The 22943-nt window shown below is 35.2% G+C and overlaps 2 protein-coding genes across 2 annotated transcripts; one reads left to right on the top strand and one right to left on the bottom strand.

Annotated features, from left to right (window-relative positions):
• Positions 1-3972: 3972 nt before the first annotated feature.
• On the top strand, positions 3973-12981 carry LOC120331698 (speckle targeted PIP5K1A-regulated poly(A) polymerase-like). Its single transcript, XM_039398827.2, has 10 exons — positions 3973-4079; positions 5689-5885; positions 6358-6461; positions 6723-6828; positions 7193-7336; positions 7766-7978; positions 8373-8571; positions 9142-9486; positions 10346-10513; positions 11707-12981. Exons 1-10 carry the CDS (start codon positions 4016-4018, stop codon positions 12567-12569), a joined length of 2403 nt encoding a protein of 800 aa, XP_039254761.2. The 5' UTR covers positions 3973-4015; the 3' UTR covers positions 12570-12981.
• A 58-nt stretch (positions 12982-13039) lies between these two features.
• LOC120331708 (uncharacterized) lies at positions 13040-22477 on the bottom strand. Its single transcript, XM_078113723.1, has 16 exons — positions 22410-22477; positions 22105-22180; positions 21784-21876; positions 20478-20634; positions 20023-20189; positions 19666-19884; positions 19323-19442; positions 18621-18737; positions 18338-18488; positions 17976-18069; positions 17442-17601; positions 17073-17226; positions 15904-16000; positions 15553-15742; positions 15336-15440; positions 13040-13180 (listed from the first exon to the last, which is right to left on the bottom strand). Exons 1-16 carry the CDS (start codon positions 22413-22415, stop codon positions 13155-13157), a joined length of 1932 nt encoding a protein of 643 aa, XP_077969849.1. The 5' UTR covers positions 22416-22477; the 3' UTR covers positions 13040-13154.
• Positions 22478-22943: the final 466 nt, after the last annotated feature.

Here is a 22943-nt window from a genome sequence, read left to right as displayed (position 1 = left end):
CGGAGGAAAGCGTCGGCGTACATTCTGCGCAGAAACTTGGTATAAAAAACACGAATGGTTGTGTTACAGCGGGGACAAAAATGCACTTTTTTGTTTTTATTGCCTACTTTTTGCTACCGTTGGTGTAAATTTGGTTTTAGAGATCTTAAACATCTTTCCGAGCGTGCCAGGGATCATCAATCTTCTATGGAGCATCTGGACAATGCAGTAAAATACCGAACATTCGGAAATGTTAATATTGCAACACAGTTGGATGAAGGACGCGCGGTTTCTATTCGTCGGCACAACCGAAACGTCGAGAAAAACCGCCATGTTCTCGGTCGATTGATAGATGTTTTGAAGTTCATTGGTTGTCACGAGCTGTCCCTCCGTGGGCACGATGAACGGGCTGGCTCTTCTAATAGAGGGGTATTTTTGGATATGGTGGAATACACCGCATCCCTATATAGATACAGTATTGAGAGATCATCTTGATGCCGCAACTGTTTCGAAAGGGACATCTAAGGATATCCAAAATGATTTGCTCGACTCAATGTATAAAATTTATTTACAACATTTGGCTCTGGAAATTGAGAATTGCCAGTTCCTTTCGATTCAGTTTGACGAGACCACTTACATCACGTGCGTTTCCCAACTGGTTGTGATTTTTCGGTTTGTGAAAGATGGTAAACCTACCGAGAGATTTCACAGCTTTGTACCAATCGTTGATCGCACGGCTTGCGGGATATCGGCTGTACTGAAAGAAGTGTTACAGCCTTACAACGCGAAGTCAAAATTGATAGCTCAAACTTATGACGGCGCGGCAGTCATGAGTGGGTCGAAACATGGTGTTAAAGTTTATATAAAAGAAGATTTTCCTCATGCGCATTTTTTACATTGTTATGCACACCAATTTAACCTCGTTATTAAAAATATGTGTCTTGATACCCCTCTCGTCCGTATATTTTTTGCAAATGTCTCGGGGTTTTCTTCATTTTTTCCGTTTCGCTGAAGCGCTCTGACCTCCTTCGCCAGATATGTAGCCGCCGTCTCCCAGCTTGTGCACCAACACGTTGGAACTTCCAATCACGCGTGGTGCAGGGCGTGTCCGAAATTAGGTCTGAGCTCATTGAGTGTTTCAATGGCATTCAGAGCTCTCCGGTTTGGGACGAACGCTCTGTCAGGGAGGCGGCAGGTCTAAAGTAGAGATGTACCGATACCACTTTTGTCGCCGATACCGATACCGATCCGATACCAGCTAAAAAAGCCGATACCGATACGCCGATACTACAAAAAGGCCGATATTCCGATACCGATACTATGTAAATATTACTTAATTAGGTGTGCTGTGTAGGGCAGACGGGTTAAAACAATGGTCTTTGAGCGTTGTTCATAGTACACATTATTTCAGATCGAAAAATGATATATCACATAATATGAAATTAATGTTTGGTGTTTGCTTCAACTGATTAAGATACACTGTACAGTAACGCTAGTAATCTCGGTGTTCAATTAGAAAACTCATAAGCCGGGATGTCCAATTTGAATTTAATGTTAATATCGCGACCTTCGAATATCGTTATTCGTGTTTAAGAGAATATCGAATATCACCCACACATTCTAGAGCCGCCGTCCTACGTTCAAATTAAAAGCATTTTTCAAATATTTTATTTCGTGGCTAATCGTAATCGTCGACGCAATAAGTCAAAGCCAGCATGAAAGAATATCATTCAGCACCGACCAAAAGAAGGCCTACCTATAACCGTCGAGGATGTTTTTTTACTTTACTATTTTATATTATTATACAATTGCTATCATATATTTTGAGACAGTCTAGGACTCTAGGCGCTCTAGGGCTAGGCGGTCATGTCAATATATCTATAAAGAAATTATGTTGTTAAACAAAATTAATATCTGCGTAGAGGGATAATTGTGTCGGAATTTAGTTTATCGATGTCGTCGGACTAAATGACACTCGTACTTGACGACAAACAGTCAGAATTTATACCCGTGCCAAAAGTCCATGTGCCGTTAATAAGGACCCCAATTCCACTGTATGATTTAAAACTGGGCGCCTAATTGCTTTTTGTTATGTGCCGTGTTGATATATTTCTTCATAATTACTATGTAATATTAAAAATGTCAATATAAAAATTTGACGGCGAAAATAGCTAAAAATACGTGAATCATATTCTCTCGCGGGGGTAGGGACATGTATGGCTCATAGCTCACGATCTCTCCAGACAAAAAATAAAATAAAAAGTAGTATTCCAACTTATCTTTTAAAACATTCTGGACCATATCAAAAAGGTAAATATATCGGAAATATCGGCCTTAATCTAACCGATACCGATACATGGCCGATACCGATACCCGATACCGATACATCGGTACATCTCTAGTCTAAAGCGTCTGCTAGAAGATGGTGAGTTTTCATTTTTTCTCGCCTTTTTCTCCACAATATTCTATCACGTGGATGTATTATACGGCGCATTGCAGTCAAGGCTAATGGATGGAGCGTCTGTGCAGTCGTGTATTTCAGACTTCTGCGATGCTGTATCTCGTATCCGGGAAACAATAAAATACGACGACACATGGAGTGCTTCTTTACGCCGAGGGCAAACAACGCAGCGTTTGATTTTGTCTGCAAAGGAATGCTGTGACATTCTGGTGAATCAAATAGGCGATCGTCTGCGCACTGAACACCTTGCCGCGTTCTCTTTGATGAACCCCAAAAAATTTTCAAAATTTGCACGTAATTTCGCATCCATTTGTTGGCTACTGTCTCCAAATTTTACCCCATGATAAACGTGGGTAAATTGGAAAATGAATTGCGATGTATATACACCAATCAAACTTTTTTGAACATCACATCAACTTGCGCGCTCTATGGGTTCCTCATAGATAACACTCTGGTAACTACCTTTGCGGCGTCTGCAAAATTTCTGGACATCATTTGGACGACGCCTATTTCTTCCGCCGACGTAGAGCGAACATTCAGCACGCTGAAGCGTATTAAAACGTATCTCAGAAACACAATGAAGCAAGATAGATTAAATTCCTTGGATGTTTTATCCATTCACAGAGACGTTATTTCTGGGATGCATGACTTTAATCAGCGCGTTATTGAGCATTTTGCTTCCAAGAAACCGCGGCGTGTTGCATATATGTTCAAGCAGTAGAAGTATAGCAGCATATATATCTATGAGTGAGCGACGCATGTCCTTATCTTTGCATAACTTTCCTTTCTTCATAGTAACGTTTTAAACCTTATTTTAGGTTTTGTCTGCTTTCCCGAAGTTTCTGTTAATATGTCATTGTATTTATCTGGGTAAATATTGCCTTTCCTTTTGAAAGAGGTTTCAAAATAAACTATGTCTATATTTATTAATCCCTTGCCTTGGACCGGTTTTAAAGACACTTTCTTATCGTTAAAAATTGTCGCTTTTGCCGATTGGTTGTTACCGATAGAATGGTTTTTATACTCATAAAATGATGGGAGAACTTACAGCGCTCATCCTTGACTTGGGGTTACTTGGTCCCGCAGTAGCTTGCCCCGGTTATCAAAATGACCACGTGCCGCCACTGATGTTTGGTATTATATATGGCCAGTTCAAAACGTGCTGTTAGTATTCTGTCATGATGAATTCGAATCTATAAGGATTCTTCTTTTCTACCAATAGGTCGTTATGCCGGCTTCATTGGAGATTTTCGAGAAATACCTGCCCCGAATCGAGTCAATATTGAAATTCAGTCAATTTAAAACAACCCTTTAATACAATTTGGAATTTGAAATTGGGACTGTTACAGTAATTTTAGCGTGGTAATATATATTAAAAATATGAATAGTGTGATGACTAATTGTTTTACTTTAATTGCTATCGGTAAATCACTCAAAATATACACTTCCTAGCACAAAATGATTGGGAACATTTGATTTTACGTGTAGGAATTTTCTGCGATTCTGTCAGCTCCAATTTCGTGATTATCTGCTAACTTCACAGAGGTCTTCCACCAATAAGGACGAAGGATCACGATGGATGAAGATGTGAAAGGCAAGGGAATATTTTGCGACAAATGTGATGTTTACATTCCAAATGGTTAGTTCACTAGTACCATGTTATGTTAAAGATAAAACTAAAGCACACTAGAGAAGCACACTCAAGGGTGGGGTCTCGTGTAGTTTCGTACCTAACCCACTTCTAGTCGGCGTAGCATGACAATTTTTTTTTTTTTATATGTTAATCATAACCCCCATCTGATTACGCCATCCAAAAATTAAATCACTACGACATCACAATCACGTCATAGAGCTTGCCAAATATACGCACGATCGACCGAAATGGTATTGGCGCCGACGATAAAGAACTGACTGACGTTATCGGTCTCTCTCCTATTGGAATCGTTGCGACGAGAGAAATAACTGTTCGATTTCGGGTGCTCGTTTGCGCGTCTTGGATGGCAGTTCGTATAGTTTAACAGGCTCTATTACGTCACTGTGACGTCGTAATGACGTAATTTCTGGATTGTGCAGTCAGGTGGGGGTTAGGATTGATACATGAAAAAAATTGTCATGCTACGCCCACTAGAAGTATGTTAGGTAAGAAACTACATGAGACCCCAAGGGTGCTGTATCTACGCCTAAATTTTTATTTTATCATTATGTATTTGGTGTATTGTGTTGTCCCTATTTATATATATTGTCTTGTCTTATAAACTCCCTTGTGTAAACAGTTCTGTGTACTCCTCCCTTACCACTTTTGCCACACCAACCCATTGCCCCACCTTACACAATGGTCTGTATAAGGGACCATATCATATGCATTTAATCTAACATTTTTTGTTCTGTACTTGTCGAAAGGGGTGCATGTCGCACATTTGTGTTTTAGGCCAGTACGGTCTTGTGCATGCGCCCCGTCTCCAATATTAATATTGTCAATTTTTTATATTGCTTACTACTACGTCTACGAGACTAATAAACATACATACAAGTACGTTATAATATTTCTGTACATAGTCCCATCTTCTGGTCTTTCAAATTTTGGGTCTATTTAGTAAGTAGTTAAGTACCACAACAGCACAAGTACTTTTAGTAGGCTTGTCTTAACCATTATTGAATATGTTATTCCCAACCCCCACCTGACTACGTAATCCAAAAACTGTGTCACTATGACGTCAAAATCACAGCTCGAGCTGGCTTGTGCGCCGACAATAACAAACTCAACCTTCATATCATGATGGCTATAACGAGAGAAATAGCTTGCTCGACTACAGATAATCGTCTGCGCCTTATGCACAATCATCCTTATATTTTGGCGGGCCTTCTTACGTCACTATGAAGGAATAGGGATGTAATTTTCAGATGACGTAGTCAGATGGGGGGTGTGCAAAAATTGTTACGCCACGCCCACTGGAAGTTATTGTGATACAAAACTACACGAGACCCCATATTTATATCAACCAGGATTTGAATTCATCTTTTCATCAACAAATCCTGAAATCTCAATAAAAATCATTGATGGATCGAACTCTAATCATAAACCTGAACCATCACCTGAAACGAAACTAACCATGGAATTGCTTTTTTTTCAAGTCAACGAGAGATGCAACTTCATGCATCTGTAACAAATACCTCTAACTGGCTAACTAATCTCATTCCCAACATAGGCTGACATTATTTTAGTTTGTTTCCTATTTCTTTTCTTGTAGAAGCATCATTAGCTGGACATTTAAAAGGCAAAAAGCATGTTAAAAATATTGAAAGAATACAGAAATTGGAATCAGAGGCGAAAAGATCATTGTACATAACAGGATTCTCTACATGTCCTCAAGCAATAGAATTATCTCTTGCTGATTATTTCTCAAAATATGGATCAATTGCAAAGATAACAATGGATAAAAATAATGTAAGTTGGCAGTAATGTAGTTTTACTAAACCTTGGATAAATGAGAAACATCAGTGACCTCAAATTAAATTTGAAACGGTTAAGAGACCACTTTTATATAAGGTTCATATTCAGTTTGCTGACTTGAGTCCATTGTTTTTCATGCGTGGCCCATATTATGCAGGAATTTGATTTTTGACCGATTGAGGTGTTTTCTGGCCTTCATTTCAAACTAAAGTCTATTATGGACATGTCACTGTTAATATATATGGAGATACTGTTCTTGGGAATACTGCAAACTTCAATTCATCGTTGCTGAGGCTACCGAATTTATTGCGCCCTGAGTGCAAGATCTTTAACTTGTGATAACAGCATCGTTAAGTTAACACTTAGGCCTACTAGATTCTATCTGCCTGTGTTTCAGATATAGAACGATTTAGTTTTTGTGGTATTTTTACATTTTTTTTTTGTTTGACAATATTTCCCATTTCAGAATCGCTTTGCCATTCTCGAATTCAGTGAAGTTGATTCTGTGAAAAAAGTGTTGCAAGTAAAAGAACATTTTCTCGGATCAAAATCCATTATTGTTAAACCAAGGTTGGTGTGTAATTTCGTCTTCACCTCAGATAAATATCATTCTTTCATTCATATTATATTATTCACAAAAATGTAGCAGTTTTCATATTGATATAAGCTTTGAGATATTGAAAATTATAGTGTATTTTTCACACTAATAGACCAATGAACTATTTGTATATAAACCTCTATAGCCTTCACCCTTCAGTGTTCAGTCTATGAAACATAAGTTTTCTTTCTCTCCCTAGGCACCTAATATCTTTTCTAACACACTTTTTGCAGGGAAGTCAAGTTACCAACATCAAAAAGATCAAACTTTGAGCAACGTCACATTGTACATACACAGATGCATCCTGATGTTTGGAAAGCTCTTATGGATGCAGATGATGTCAGTTATCATTGTTTTAATAATATTCCAAATATGACTAAATTACTATTTATATCACAAAACAAGGACTAAGAATTGTACAGTCATATTTTATTAAACAATCAATTTCCTATTTTATTGCAAGTACTGGTCATGTATAAGTTATTGAATACTGTAACGTCTGATCATAACAGCGAAATTGTTTTGTAATTGATGTTCAAAATAATACTGTTTCTGGTTAATTTGATTCTCATTTTTTTTTTTCTGGTGACTCCTCGTATCTGGTATGTGTTATCGTTTTGTAAGTTATTGGCATCTAATGTCGGTTTTCACTGTTCTCTTTATAAACATATTTATGTTTTGTCATGTTTTCATATATTGTTAGGTGTCTTCACAATTTATAGTGCTACAAAATAAACTTTCATTAACTGTGGAAGATAAGCATCTGAGAAATCTCATTTGTAAATTACTGGAAACTGCATTTGAAGAAGTTTTTACACAATGTGAAATTCAACCTTTTGGATCATCAGTGAGTTTTATTTATCAGACTTTTATATCAAAATTTGTAAAAAATAGTAAGGTATTGTTGGTGATATGAATAGACAAAAAAATCAGTCAATTAGTAGAATTATGATAACATAATGCATAATCTTTTTTTGCAAGAATGTCAGTCAATAAGGTTAATTTGATCTGATTTAAATTATGCTAAACTTTTGTACTGCTATCTGATTTATTTTAAATTTTATTTGTTACGATTACGAAGTTTATTACTCTCCTTTGCTACTCAGGTTTTTGCCATTTTCTCCCATTTGGGGTACAAAATTTTTGACACAAATATATGTTTATAAATATGATTGAAGCTACTTATGTTAGTGTATTCTTGGTTGGCAAATCCGTTGCGCCAAACAGAATAGGAATTTGAGAAAAAAAAATTAAAATATTCATTTTGTATTTTTAGGTGAATGGATTTGGGGTTCACGGCTGTGATTTAGATCTCAATTTTAAATATGAATCTCTAAATTATGATGCTGCAATTCAATTTTTACCAGAAGATTCAGAAGAAAAACCAAACTTAGAAGAAAATCAGAATAAATCTGGAACATTAAATGTCAAACAAATACTCTCTGTAATTGCTGGCATCATAAGACAATGTGTTCCAGACTGCAATCAGGTAAATAGTTCAACGGATGATCTATGAAGATTTAGTTAAACAGCCTTCATTCATTATATAACACTTAGGCAGAAACAAAGCGGCAGTAGTTAGCAGGACTGTGGAGTTTTAGAAAATTCTCAATATACTACCGAAATTTCAAATTCAAACCCCAAAAAAATTAAATTTTGATAATGAAGACTTTGGCATTGCAGGCCTTGTTTTGACTTATTTTGTCACCATTGAAAGTTTGGATTTCCATCTCCATTGAATGAAACAAACACACACACTGGCCAAACATTATATTTTTTTTAAATAGCACCAATTTGAAATTTCAATTATCCAAATTATCTAGGCATACTTTTTATGTGTTTATCTTCTTTCCTCATTGGTTCCATAAATCTGCTTTGTACAGGTCAAAGCAATATTGACTGCAAGACGTCCAGTTGTGAAATTCCATCACAAGTCATCTGGAATGTGTTGTGATATCTCTATTGGAAATTCTTTGGCTGTTAGAAATACTTTATTTTTAAGGCATTTAAGCGATAAAGTTCCATATCTTGCTTCTCTAGTGCAAGCAATCAGGTTATGGATGAAACATTGGAAACTAGCAGGTATTATTTCGAATAATTGCTTTGCTATCTATAAAGTTGCAACAGTTTTACCTATATAATATTGTTTTCATAAGATTCATACAAAATTTCTCCTAAGGCGTTAAATCTGACTTGTATGTCAAATGGTGATTTGAATTCCTTTTGTTGGCTATCTGAAACCTAGTATCAGTGTTACATTCCATGTTCGGTTGATATGCTGTTCACTTCTTTTTGAATAGAAAGATCAAGGACAGATGTGAAATCATTACATAGGTCATATGCATTTTAAAAATTGCTGATTCATCCATTCCGGATGACTTGTCATGTTACATACAGAATTATAGATGTTAGTGCGTTATTTTTTTAATACTCATGAAGGCAGCTACTATGTCGCATCATTTTCAGATAAGAGCTTTTTTTATTCTGTATTGATATGGAGTGATTGTGAAAGTCTCGAACTTTAAATAGATATGATTAAACATTTGTCAAGTTTAAAGTTCCCTTTTTCAAATAAGGGTTGGCAATGGCGATGTTTAACTTGGTTATTTTTCTATGGAATGATTTATTGGTATTATTATTTTTGTCTTTCAGGTTCCAACCAATCTGCAAGGTCAATGCTAAACAATTATGCCGTCACATTACTTGTATTGTTCTACCTCTATCAGAAGAAGGAAATTTACACATTGGAAGAAATTCGTTCTATGGATGAGAATTTACAATCTTGTGTTATTGAAACTTGGGATTGTAGTTTTCCAAATACTAGTTTCCTAACAAGCGATAAAGAATCCTACTCTCTACCTGAACTTTTTGCTGGTTTTTTTCATTTCTATACTAAGTTTGAATTTTCGAAGAATATTCTCAGTCTGAAATCAGGAACATGTATAAAGGTAGATGAATTTAAATCAGAAAACGGAAAAAGCTCACCAAAATACACAGGTAGGAATGTTTTCAAATATAGGCTACTTATGGTTAATTAATGTTTTTGCTCTGAATTTTTTTCTTTTTACAATTGAATTCATATTTTTTTTGTCAGATTTTACAGCCTAGAGCAGTGGTTCCCAAACGTTTTTGAAAAAAATTCCATGACGGAACCCTTGCAATTTTTTTAATGATTTGCAGCCTTGTGCACTAAAATAAAACATTAAAAGATAACAACACAAAAATAAATGCGCTGTACACCCTAACTTTACATACCATTCGTTGTATCTCAATTTTAATTTTAGAAGGCATCTTGAAATTAATATCACAGAGTTGAAAACTTGAATATAGGCCTACCGTTACAGTATGTCAAAGGCTAAATTTGACAGCTGAAAACTAAAACTTAGTGCCTCTCTGTCTACGCTCTACTTACCTAACGCTATCTACCTTTCAACATAAAACGTAAAACAACATTTAGAAGCGGACTTGCATACTTTATAAAATGCCTACAGTAACTTCCTCCTATACCAACAAGCGTGCAAAAAGGCAGCGTCAGCTACACCTCTGCAGTCAGTTAACTTCTATTGGCATCAATAGAACTCTCTCTGTGCCCACAGCTCTATGACATCACAACTAGGCAGCATGATCGAAAGAGAAATTGAAGAATTAGTGTCCCCAGCAGGGATTGTGAAGTAGCAAAAGACTACAAATGTGTATTTGCAAATTTGGGCACCTAATCTTTATATTATCAAACTATAAGCCATATAACAGATTTCTTTTGTGGACCCTCTGAAAGTGCTTCACAGACCCCAAAAGGTCCACGGACCCTAGTTTGGGAACCACTGGCCTATAGTCTAGCTATCCATTTTTTTTACAGAACCATCGAAGCGATGCTTCAAAATTGGTGCTCTTAATATACGTGATCCCTTCGAACTGAATCATAATGTTGCTGGAAATGTGGGTCAAAAACATGTCTCGATGTTTATAAAATGTATCAGAAATTCAGTTGTTGCTTGTGGTATGAAATTGTTCACAAAGAAACAACGTGAGTAGAAGATTCAAGTCTCAAGCTGTAGCCGCTTATGTGTAGGACTAATTTTGGTATCTCTTACTGTCACTATGTCTGGATCAGAGTTGGATCAATTGTAATTTGTAATTGTAATTGATGTAATTAATTAGTTTTTCATGTAATTGTAATTTTAATGTAATTAAGGCATTTTCAGTCTGTGTAATTGTAAATGTAATTGTAATTTGCTAAAATTTTAGCTCATTTACACTTTCAATTACACCAGGGCTCACCAAACCACGGCGTCCTTTCATCTGACCCGCAAAACACGAAAAAGGCCGAACTATTTTTCCATAGGGCGTTTCCGAGAATCGCCTTCCTTTTTCATTTCGTAACATTAGTCAATCAGCAAGATGCGAAAAATTGACGTAACAATATGCCTTTTCGCATCCGTTAGGACATTGTAAACAATACCTCATTTTGCGATTTCGAATGTTATTCGTTTGTTTTTAATTGTGTTTCGGAAATTTAGGTTTGAATCAAATAAGTGAATCATCATATAGCCTTCTTAGGAGTTGTAGTTCAATTAATAGTAGTAGTCAAAAGTTAGTCTAGAAATAGCTGTGATAAAATAAGGTAAATCCATGGGAACACTTGGCTGTCTGGTTTGAATCTGTTAATTCTTGCTACGCGAAAGTAGGATTTTTTTTTGGGGGGGGGGGGATAGCGGTAGCATCAAGGGTGCAAGCACTGCTTTGCTCTGTGTAACGTGTCCATATATTTGAGCATTGCTCTGTTGTAATTGTAAATGTAATTGGAATATGTAAGGGAGTAATTGTAATTGAACTGAATTACTGTAATTGATCCAACTCTGGTCTGGATCTAGCTGAATCCCGACTTACTCCACTGGCTAAGTTTTATTTATGGTATCTGGAATGATGATTTTCCTGTATGCGAGACCATAATTCCTTATATGATTAGGCAGTTGTTCTCAATGTGAAAAGTAATGTACCTTGAATGACCTGAATAAATATTGTCTCAAACTGAATAGTTTTTGGTCTATATAGGATTTTATTGAACAATTCATTTGTTTTTGAATAGTGTGGGTTGTTTTGTTATTCATGTTGTTTATTTTCAGTTATTATTTCAGTTTTATCAGTTTATTTTTTCAAGACATCTTGTGATTTCAAAACAATATCGTTGACCATTATACTATTTTTACTTTTAAACAGGTGAAACAAATAACAGAGAACCTTGGGGTATTTTAAATCTTTTTGTTGATCATCACAATAAGAAATCATCTGATATTAATCCAAGAAAAATTTCATTTCTTGATAAGACTGATTTAACGATCAAACTGAAAAGTAAAAACGAAGATAAATCATGTATGGATCTGGCATCATTGGTATTAACAATCTTAACTGAAGTATTTTTTATTCAATTTGACCTTGATAATGACATTGAGATCAATCAAACTGAAGATTCTGTTATTGCTGATTCGTCAAGTACAGCAATACACACAAAGTATAGTTCAGAAGCTGGGTCTGCTGTATGTCATACCATAAGCCCAGAATCTAGAAAAAGGCATCCCGAAGACAGTCCAGTGTCCCACAAACGTGCTAAAATTGTAGTAACTACCCCAGAAGCTTTGAATTTGAAAACAAAAGCATCTAAGCATGGTACTGATTTTGAATATAACCTACCTGTAACATTCGAATGTGAATCGAAGTATCGTGTTTGGGAAGGCCGAAGAAAAGCAAGAAGGCATTTGGTACAACCTGGTATGGGGGATTTACTTGATCTCGAAAGGCAGATTTCGAAACTGTTAGTTTCTGAGTCTACAGTCACGAGTGATACATCCTGTCCTACAAACGGTGGAACTCAAACCACAAGCATCAAAGATTCTGTTAAAACCAACTTTCATTTCAAGCTCTGCATGTATGAATCCGGGAGTGATATTCTACATCTTGGTTTTAGATATTTGCCATTTGATAAGAAGGCGACTGCTCGAAACCCAGAGCAAGATTTCAATAACTTTTTTCATCATCTGGAAATTTCTCTTCCAATTATTGTTGCCAAATGTTTGAAAGTCTAGCCAAATGTACTACATTGTATTGAAAAAATCACTCACATTGCTATTGTTTTAATAATAGCTCAGGTGAAATGAAATCGGAGGGATGTGTGGGTGTCGTTATGAATAACTATTACATTGATTTGTTGGTACTGGGGCCTGCTTTGGTATCTAGCTTTAATTTGAGCCATTTGTGTGGGATGAATAGTTCTATGTGCTAGATTGGTCCCTCTGTAAGTGATTATTTTAGTATTTGCGTTGAATAGACTTCCTCTGTTTGTCGCAAGTACTATTTGCGGTAATTATTTTTACTTTCATACATGAATTGAGTTCCAAAATTTTTTTTGGTATGTGGTGTTTTTTGTATTCCCGGGATAACCGTCAGAATATGGGCTTTTCAAAATAAAGCAACTGGTGTGTTATCGCCAAGCAAGGATTTGATGTTTTATTGTTTAGCTCTACAAGATACCACTTTTTTTTATTTCCATAAACGTTACTGTATAATTGTCATAGGTAGCTTCTACAACAAAATAATATCCGTTTAGCATAGGTGACAAATGATAAAAAGTATTTTTTGTGTATTTTCTCCACATGTTCCGCCAGCTATATTCAGGGGATTTGACATTGCAAGTCACCTGTAAAAATTTAAAACTGGTTAGAGAATATATTTTGAGGAACTGCGTACGCCAATGAGGTATAAATCGGAAATGTGGCGTAATGAGTTCATGGCCTTCACTGATACTGATATGTTGTTGTTTTTTCAAACTGCCCAAATCTTATTTTCACCAAACTCGTAAAGCATTTTGTGGACTGAACATCCTCAACAGGCCTGAAAAGAAAGCTCGCATATGCCCTGTTTTGTTATCGAAATATTAATGTGAGGCCATTTTCCGTCACCCGAGGGTCGAATCAAAATATTTTAGATCGAGAGTCGCTTTCGAATGTTTGGGTAAATTACTAACGACAGCAGACGGCCATGATAGTGATACGAAGCAAAGTTTTAAAAAGACTTTTTGTCGATTGAAAATATTGATGCTTATTGGCTAAACATTTTTTGCTCTTGACTGAAAACGGGAAGAAGGCATAGTCGCCATTATTTGATACGCGAGGGAAATGAATACTTGACACAACAAATCTATTAAACAACATACGTTTTGGATGTGAATGTCAATTAGTTGAAAGAGGATTGCAGGTCTCTGCCGTAAGGGACGAACCATATAACCGCTTGTTAGTTGGTTAATGCGTACTACGCTATCTTCCATTCATCTAAGACAGGAGTCGCAACCTACGGCCCGCGGAGCACTATAATCCGGCCCGCGACGCTTCACTAAATTATAGTAACAAAACATCCGTTTTGACGAATATAATCTTCAGACTAAATTATATTATAACCTACCAACTATATATTTCATAATTACTCGTTTAATGAGCATTAATGAGCAATAATTAAATGAAGAAATGATCCTGTGAAATAACAATACTAATTCCTTTATTCCTAATTCCTTTATCCTTGCAGAAGTCAATATCTAAGAATGAAAAAAAAACCTTATAACCTCAGCAACCAACATATTCCTATACCCTGTCTTTCTACCTTAATTAATTATAATTACTCATACTTATAAAGTTACTGATAGATTTAAATACTTATTGCAATCTGGACTACAATTTGGCAATAATAGGCTCTAGTTTGGGCAATGAAGTGGTCTAGCCCACCTCTTCATGCACCCAATTCTGGCAACTTTGGTTGGGCATTTTGGCATTTGACTCCATCTATAATCAGCTTGACAATATATTTTTTTAAAAAAGTTTATCTTTACTGTTCACTCCCATTTATAAAATTGATCAATTTGGCAGTGGTAATCATGATAAATTTATTAATATGGTGTGGCAAGTAATTTTTATTTATTTATTTTTTATTAACTACCAGTATGTAATTTTTCATGTTCCCTTTACTTAATAACTTCTATATGGTTGTGTGTGTGGGTGCGTGTGAGCGTGTGTGAAATATTTCAATTATTTTAGGTGAGTGAACACGTACCACATCTTCTTGGCAAAACCTTCCATCTTATATACATTCTGTACGTTTTAAACCTTATCTAAGGTTTTGTTCGCTCTCCTGATTTCATAATCAGTTTTTATTTATTTATTTTTAGCATTCATTTTATTGTTTTGCTGATTATGGAGTCGAAATAAACTTATACTTATACTTATATAATTTAATTATAATTAAGCAAATGGCAACAAAACGCAGAAAAGTTGATGCTAAGTGCAAAGGGTTCAATGGCGCTGAAAATATTCAAATGAAATTTTATGAGATGCGATGAGGAAATAAATCTATATTCTATTCGAGAGATGTATCACTGCTTGATTTTTATTATAAAAAGTACCATCCGTTCGGTTTTTCAACTTTCTAAAAATATGTGCGGCCCGCCAATGACTTGCAACCTTAATTTTGGCCCGCGGGCGACAAAAGGTTGCTGACCCCTGATCTAAGATAAAATAACTGGTGAATTAACATCAAATCCAATCTGGTGAACTTTGTCGACTTCCATATTTCTGCCGAATAAATATGTAAAAATCCGATATACACTATTAAATTAAACTTGCTCCGACGTACGCCTAAGCCGTCCTTATACATGAGCCCGTGCCAAAACAAATACTTTTGCGAGCATCTCTCAGATATCTATTTATCGACGCCCAGAATATCAACATGTGGGCGAGCACACAGCTAGACTTCATAGAAAAATGGGGCGACAGAATTTAACAAAGAGTTATTTAACATCTACATACGTATGCAATTTCCACCATTATCTTGTTTGTACCCTTGTGAACATTGGCAACCCTTGGCTCCGCTCGAATCAACTGTAATGCATACGCCGTTTTCGCAAGTGCATTCTGGAATACATTGAACATTAAAACAGACCTCATAATTGAACATGATTATTGAGTAAATGATATGATATGACAGATATGATTAAAGTAGGTCAATTATGTAAAGGTGTCATACCTTCGATCTCTGGCGCTTCACATAGTCCATATGACAAGGTTGCTCTATCGTTGACTGTTTTCAGTTGTCCATTCAAGGCGACAGAAGTTACAACTGCATTTTGCTTTCGAACATGTTTCTGTGCGGCAGAGTTATAGAATACAGGCTCGTTCGCTGCCCAGCGCGGATCAGACGTAGGAAGACTATTAACCTAAGTAAAACGTTAGAATCAATATTGGTGTCGTATATCTATCCGTCAGAATTTCAGACAGCAAAAAGTACAGAAGATAAAAATGTAGCCACTTTGTATTTGACATTGTAACAAGTTTAAATACTATAGTATTGCTAATTTATTTTAAACGACGGGCTCACCCCGAGTATTGGCTTGTATTGACCATAACTTTCGAAACTCTCGTACCCGACAAAGACGTAGCTATTGGAAGATCCAAACACATTGTCCACTATATCTCTGGAATATTACAACATAAAAACTTCAATTATGCTAGATGATATTTCAACTAAACGAGGTTTAAGAGAGGCATAAATATAGGCTACTATATAAGCAACCTCATCTTATTTAAATAGTGCATGATTGTCACCGGGTAAACTCATGTTGATAATAAATGAAGCACAACCGGTGTTAGCAAAACGATGTAATTTGCCGGCGTTTCGAATTTATATACAGAAAAACTTCATCAGGGCATGATATGGAAAGGGCACAAGTGAATATAAAAAGAAAAAGAAAATTTATGAAAAAAATTATCATGGCGTCAACTTTAATATAAAAGGATGATGATAAGATAATATGTATAAATAAACAAACTAGCGCAAGTTCATACAAAAAATGGGCTATTTAAACAAGCGGGAAAAGTGTGGTTTCTTTGTCATTCATCGAATTCTTCTCTTTATTTATGTGATAAGATTCGAGAAATAGTCTTCTATACTAGAAAAAGAAACTCAATACAGGAGAAGACTATTTCTCGAATCTTATCACATAAATAAAGAGAAGAATTCGATGAATGACAAAGAAACCACACTTTTCCCGCCTGTGTAAATCATTGTTTAAATAGTCCCCTTTTTGTATGAACTTGCGCTAGTTTGTTTATTTATACATATTATCTTATCATCATCCTTTTAGATTAAAGTTGACGCCATGATAATTTTTTTCATATTTTTCTTTTTCTTGCTCTATATATATCCACTTGTGTCCTTTCCATATCATGCCCTGATGAAGTTTTTCTGTATAGAAATTCGAAACGTCGGCAAATTACATCGTTTTGCTAACACCGGTTGTGCTTCATTTATTATCTCATCTTATTTAACTTGGTAACACGTTATGCAGCTAACTTTTAAACAGGACTGTATAGGCTTATATATTATTTGTATTCCCATTGCTTCTGTGAATATCACCGGCATTTATTATCAAAATTGTCACAAAATCAACGCCCGATTTGAGAGTATCTCATTGTGTTTTTTCATATATTTGTACTGTAGGCCTACGTATATTCGTGTGATATAACAAGCTTGTGGAAGTTTCTCACTTGAGCATCGAAGTTGTAGCAGCACCAGTTACTGCCAAGTGCGCTCCTTTCTCCAAACACTGCGTTCTAGAAACTCGAAAAGTTGAAAGAGCCGGTGTTTTAAAATACATCTTCCCATTTCCTGGTCTGTAAGCTCCGTATGTTAGCGGATTTCCTTGAAAATAAAGGGTATTTGGATTTTCAACGAAATCGAAGGACGGCACAACCGACTTTATAAAGAATTGAACAAGTTATTTATCATCAATTCACATGCTACTACATTAGTGTAAATAGAGAAAATGCGTGTTAATTCATTTATTATTTTAATTTTTTGATATTTATATAGAAAAAAGAATAGTATTTTCGAGATATTATTCAAAATAGCATTACCAATAGGTTTTTCGCATATTCCAAGTGCATTTTCGTTGCAATTAATATTTGCGAGGGCTCTCCCCGTCGAAAGTGCTTTCAGTGCTACGCAGTGGTTCGAGTCTCCAAGGACAGGCTGTCCGGTTCCCCATGGAATGTGAACTGCCCAGGGGCCATTAATCTGTCACAAATCAAAAACAGAAGTTACTGGTTTGTAAACTCGAAGATATTCTTTTATCAATAACATTTACGCATCGCTTTGCTAAATTTTTGTTGATGGAAAATTTCTTGTCTCCCTAATAACTAACTAATAGGTCAATGAATTTCGTATTTTCATAAACTAAAAAATTGAGCCGCTAGGAGGCTATTCTCCTTATTTATTTTCAGTGCTATGGGACCCGATATTTCTGTTTTTAGTTTATGAAAACACATTGTATGACGTAGGGAAACACTTTCATTCGTCACACTTGTCCGCTGATCGTTCAACAAACTCGGCATACCGACTTTCGTGTCTAATTCACTCTCTTGTTTTCCCTAAACACTAGCAGTTCTTACTTGATCAATCCAATGAAACTTTTTTGCTGAGGTTGCTGCATGAGTAGAAAATCCAATCCAGAGTGTATTATCTGAGAAGCTTGTCTTCAAAAACCTGTCCGAAATAGTGTATTTTACTTTATGGTATTATGGTAATGAGTCAACTATTAGCCTAATTGCAATGTTCTGGTGTACTGTTAATTTACCTAAATTCCCACAAGCAATGCATACTTTCATCATCGTTTATATATATGCTCCCTAATCAACATAAATATAACTCATTATGTTTAAACGTCTTGCCAGTCAGGCAATCTACTGTAATCAACAAATCTCTTAACATAAGACAAATATACAGACAAACAGGTATTTAAACAAAATCGTACTCAAGAGTGGTTGGATCTCGTACTCCATCATGAGCTAGATCGCCACCTACAAGTTTGCATTGTCGATCTGCTTCATACCAATTGCAAGCGGTACTGGTAAGTTTGTATTGGTGGCCATTACCTCCGTCTATCCATCCTGGATGTATCAAGTCTGAAGAAAAAGTGTATATCTAGATTTTGCATATAAGTAATGATAGATTAAAAACTAAAAACAAAAGCTGACTGATCTAGAAGGTACCATAGATAGAGGGAAGCAAGATGAAGATAATATAAAGTTTCATACCAATATCGCAGAGTTTCCCAGTGTGCGGTCCAACACATTTGCATTTAATAGATCCATCAACTTCCTCTGTGCAAACTCCATTGTTTTTACACGTGTCTGACTGACATTGAAACACTCCTGTATTCCAAAATATAGTTATATTTGACAGTTGAAAAAAAACTTCGAAGTTTTGAAATTTAGCATCTTCAATTTAAAAATTTTATAGCTTTACTAAAGTCGTTCTCTTTGTTATTAGACTTTTCATATAGGCCGATAATCAGTTTGTCAACTTGAATTATTTATAATTAGTTACATCGGGGCATTTAACGCTCGTGTTGTATTACTCGACAATCGACATAAATAATGAGCAGTATATTATACTTTATAAGCAGAAAGTAATAAAAAGGCACATCCAAATTACTATGACGACTAAAATAATTATATATATATATATATATATCTGATAAAAGGTATATCTCTAATTATGCAGTATTATATGTTTTGTTATTTCCACATTTTAAAACTAATTTGCTATTGCTTTCGCCTCATATCATGGTTCCCGGATACATTTCGATTAGTTGATAAAAGGTATATCTCTAATATGCAGTATTATATGTTTTGTTATTTCCACATTTTAAAAATAATTAGCTATTGCTTTCGCCTCATACCATGGTTCCCGGGCACGTTTCGTTTGGTTGAAATCTTGTGCAAACTTGTACATACTTGTTTCGCAGTCATCGCCTGTGAAGTATTCAGTGCACGCACAATATGGTCGCAAAACTTTCCTATCAAAACAACTTCCACCGTTCTGGCATGGATTGTTTGACGAGCAAGGGAGTGCAACTGTGAGGATTGAATTTGTTAGCTTTCAGCGAAAATACGATAATGTAACATAAATATAAATATGCAAATGCTAGACTATGTAAATAAGTATGATTGTTGGTGTAGAAAATCTGGGGGAAATGGGACCCTACACACAACACGAAAACTTGCGAAGATATGGAAGTAATTTTATACAAATCAAGTGTTTTCGTAGTAAAAGAAATTATATAAAGACGTTTCTTACTTGGACAGTCTCGATGGAAGTAGAGTTGAAGCATATGATATTCGTCCAATTCTGATAGGTTGCCATTCTCCTGCAATACTAGACATTGTGACGAACCGTCAGGAGGCAAACCAAAAACGCTTACTCCTTGTACAGAAGGCACGCTCATAAAAGATTCAAGATCGTAGGGAGTATGATACGTACTAGGTGGGCGGAAAGGTACATCAATCAAGTTTCCAGCTGCAAATAAATGATTTTTAAATAAATTTCACTCACACATTATTCTATGACAAGCATTATATATATATGGAATATGGAAATCTAAACCGTTGTAAATTTTGTTACTGCTGAAAAATCGTCTCAATATAATTCACTTACATGCCCCAGATGGATTAAAAACCACATGCGAGCTTCTATCGCTTCTTTGATGTTCATAGTACATCCCCAAATGGGCGTAAAAGATTCTTCGAACTTGTAATTCAGTGCATTGACTGCCCCATTTAACATCGTTTTTTCCGGTGAACCTTCTCCCAAAGTATTCCGGCCTTAATTAAACGAAGCGATATATACAGTTTGAGGCATTTTTGAAATTAAGCAAATTTAAAAATAGGCCTATCGTCAACTATAGCACTTAGCAAATATATAGTACTAGAACTAGCATTCACAATCGTGCAGCGTAAAACGAAGCAAACGATTTAGTAGTGTCTGTGAGCGTTTGGGTAATAAATTCGTAACAGCGTCATTGAATTCTATCATAACTGTTCAATTCAAAAACTGATTTTAGCACTAGATTAAATGTGGGAATAAAATCTGATTATATAATACAAACTTACTCGCATAGAGTACTACCAACAAATTCATTTAAAAGTAAATAATTTTCTCCAGTTGGTTCCACCGTTCTTAATTGAAGGTCTATGCATGTAATTGCTGCTAATTCATCAACTATTCCTTGAAATAATAATCCGTGTTGAATAGGAAAGTTGGTAGAAGCTGAAATTTGTTTGTAGTTTTAATAACGATATACATATCATATACATAAAGAGCAATACTCAAATACATGGACACGAAGATCGCGCATTGGTACAGGAATACTGGAAGAGTGTCCCCTTAGAGCAGTGGTTCTCAGCTTTTTTCTTTAAATGCAAAAAAAAACTTTAGTTGTTGAATCATTATGAGATACGTAGCTAGTGGTATGCGCAAGAACCTGCTTTCGTACAATTTGAGTTTATGATAAGTCCATAAATATGTATTATAGTAATAAAAAAGAATTAAAAACCCTTATATTAGTTATACCACAGTAGTGGGACATCTTCGAGTAATGAAAATTTACGATTGATTCGAAAAAAGCGATTATACCCGACAACAACTATCACCCTACAACAATGCACTTTATTAAATCGATATATATATGTACACTTCGCGTTCGATAATAGTTTAAAAAACATAATGTTCAAGCTTAAGAACCCCAATGCGAGTTTTATATAGTAAACAAATTATACCAGACGGACATGATGATTAAGCTTTCCACTCTTTAGTCATCATTAATCTAAGTTGGATCAAAATCAATCAAAAGAATACAAATATCAAAAATAATTATATCATATACACATATACACATATATATATATGCACACGGGTTCGAATTTGTAGTTAGTTGTTTGTATTGGAAACCGATTATGTTTCGATTTCCAAGTCCTAATTTCGAGTTACCGACCTACTGTCGTAATTATAAAAGTCCATAATTCTGTCAAAACTGGCAAAAGAATTTTCCTATTTTTTACTTCGGTTTTAAAAATACATAGAACCCACATTTTAGGGGTGAATTAGTGGTTCAGTTTGATGATTTAAAGAATAACAATACAACCATTTCACTCTTACTTGACTTTCAATTCATTTAGAATTATTTATAACATCTAAAATTTATTTATTTCCCAAATTACTTTTGAAGTTCGGTATAAGAGGCATCATTTTCAGAAACTTGCCCCATGAAGCAGAAAAGTTTGACACATCCCCGCATAGAACCGACTTTTTCAAATGTTTTGGAACTGGGGGAAAAGAAATTCAACCGTCTAACTCTAAAAGGAACAGAAATGTTAAACGGAATAGAACTAAATATTGTAAGATGTAAAAAAAACTTACAGTAAACTACTGGAACGATCCATTTCAAATTCGTTGCGTCCCAATTTTTTGTGTATGTGGAGACGGGCATAGAACTACTGTGTGACTCGGAAACTAAAATTAATGAAGGAGAAATAAGGATTTTCACATGCAAAAGTTGCGCATTACATTTGCCTAGTTTATGGTTTCAGTTTCTTTTCTATAATCGAATGCTAATTTTGCCTCCTTATAATGCAAATTGATCGATGTCTACCTTATCCAATTCACGACTAGAGTACATATATACAGTTAAAATACATTTCAGTACCTACATTAAATATATATATAATCAATGTGTGTTACCCAGAAACGCGATGATCAATATAGAACATATGAAGATGTTACATCCAAATAAATTCTTCATTCTTCTTAACATAATCTTTGAAAATCAGACAAAATATAATATATACAAATTAATAAGCTTAGCTCTATTCCCTTAGTATAATATGGGAAGTCATTAACATTAGAAAATAAAAAATAGTAAGTTTTGTTGTTAGGGCGATCGAGCCCTTCCCAATTGATGCGATTAGACTATTTGAGCTCACCAAACGTTCCAATGTAAAAATCGCGATTATCATTTATTTCATAATATCTTTTCCGTTTATTACCTGCATCCTTGTATCCGGCAATACAAATCTTGCGTGAGTTTATTTCTATGCAATACATTTGTATATTCTTGTTGAATAATTCGGGACAGACAAGTGAGGAATCGTTAATCGAATCTATATAAATAAACAACGCATCAAAATAAGGAGTTATAAAATAAACATATTAAATAGCGTCTCTATTGAATGGGTGTGATTCATCAGATGCGCGACTACAGCTTATGTAACACATCCTTGATAATTTTATATAATTATATTAATATAACGGGGGCAAGAAAAAAAGGATTTGTAATCAGTTGCCTACACTTTTGATACTCAAATCGCGTTTTTAAATGGGAAGTGGTAGAAATTTTGTATCGAACTCATTAATAACAGGTCATCTCATTCTGTCATACCAGAAAATGTATGTATTCCTGCGTAGGCTGCATTACAATCGTATATCAATTACATATTTTTTGAAACGCCAACTACATCGCTATGAATATTGTCAGCTACGATGCGTTTAGCCCCCTAATGCAGTTCGTTTAAGCTAAAAAA

The sequence above is a fragment of the Styela clava genome, chromosome 6, assembly GCF_964204865.1.
Source record: "Styela clava chromosome 6, kaStyClav1.hap1.2, whole genome shotgun sequence".
Classification (NCBI taxonomy): Eukaryota; Metazoa; Chordata; class Ascidiacea; order Stolidobranchia; family Styelidae; genus Styela; species Styela clava.
This window is presented reverse-complemented; position numbering and strand designations above follow the sequence as displayed.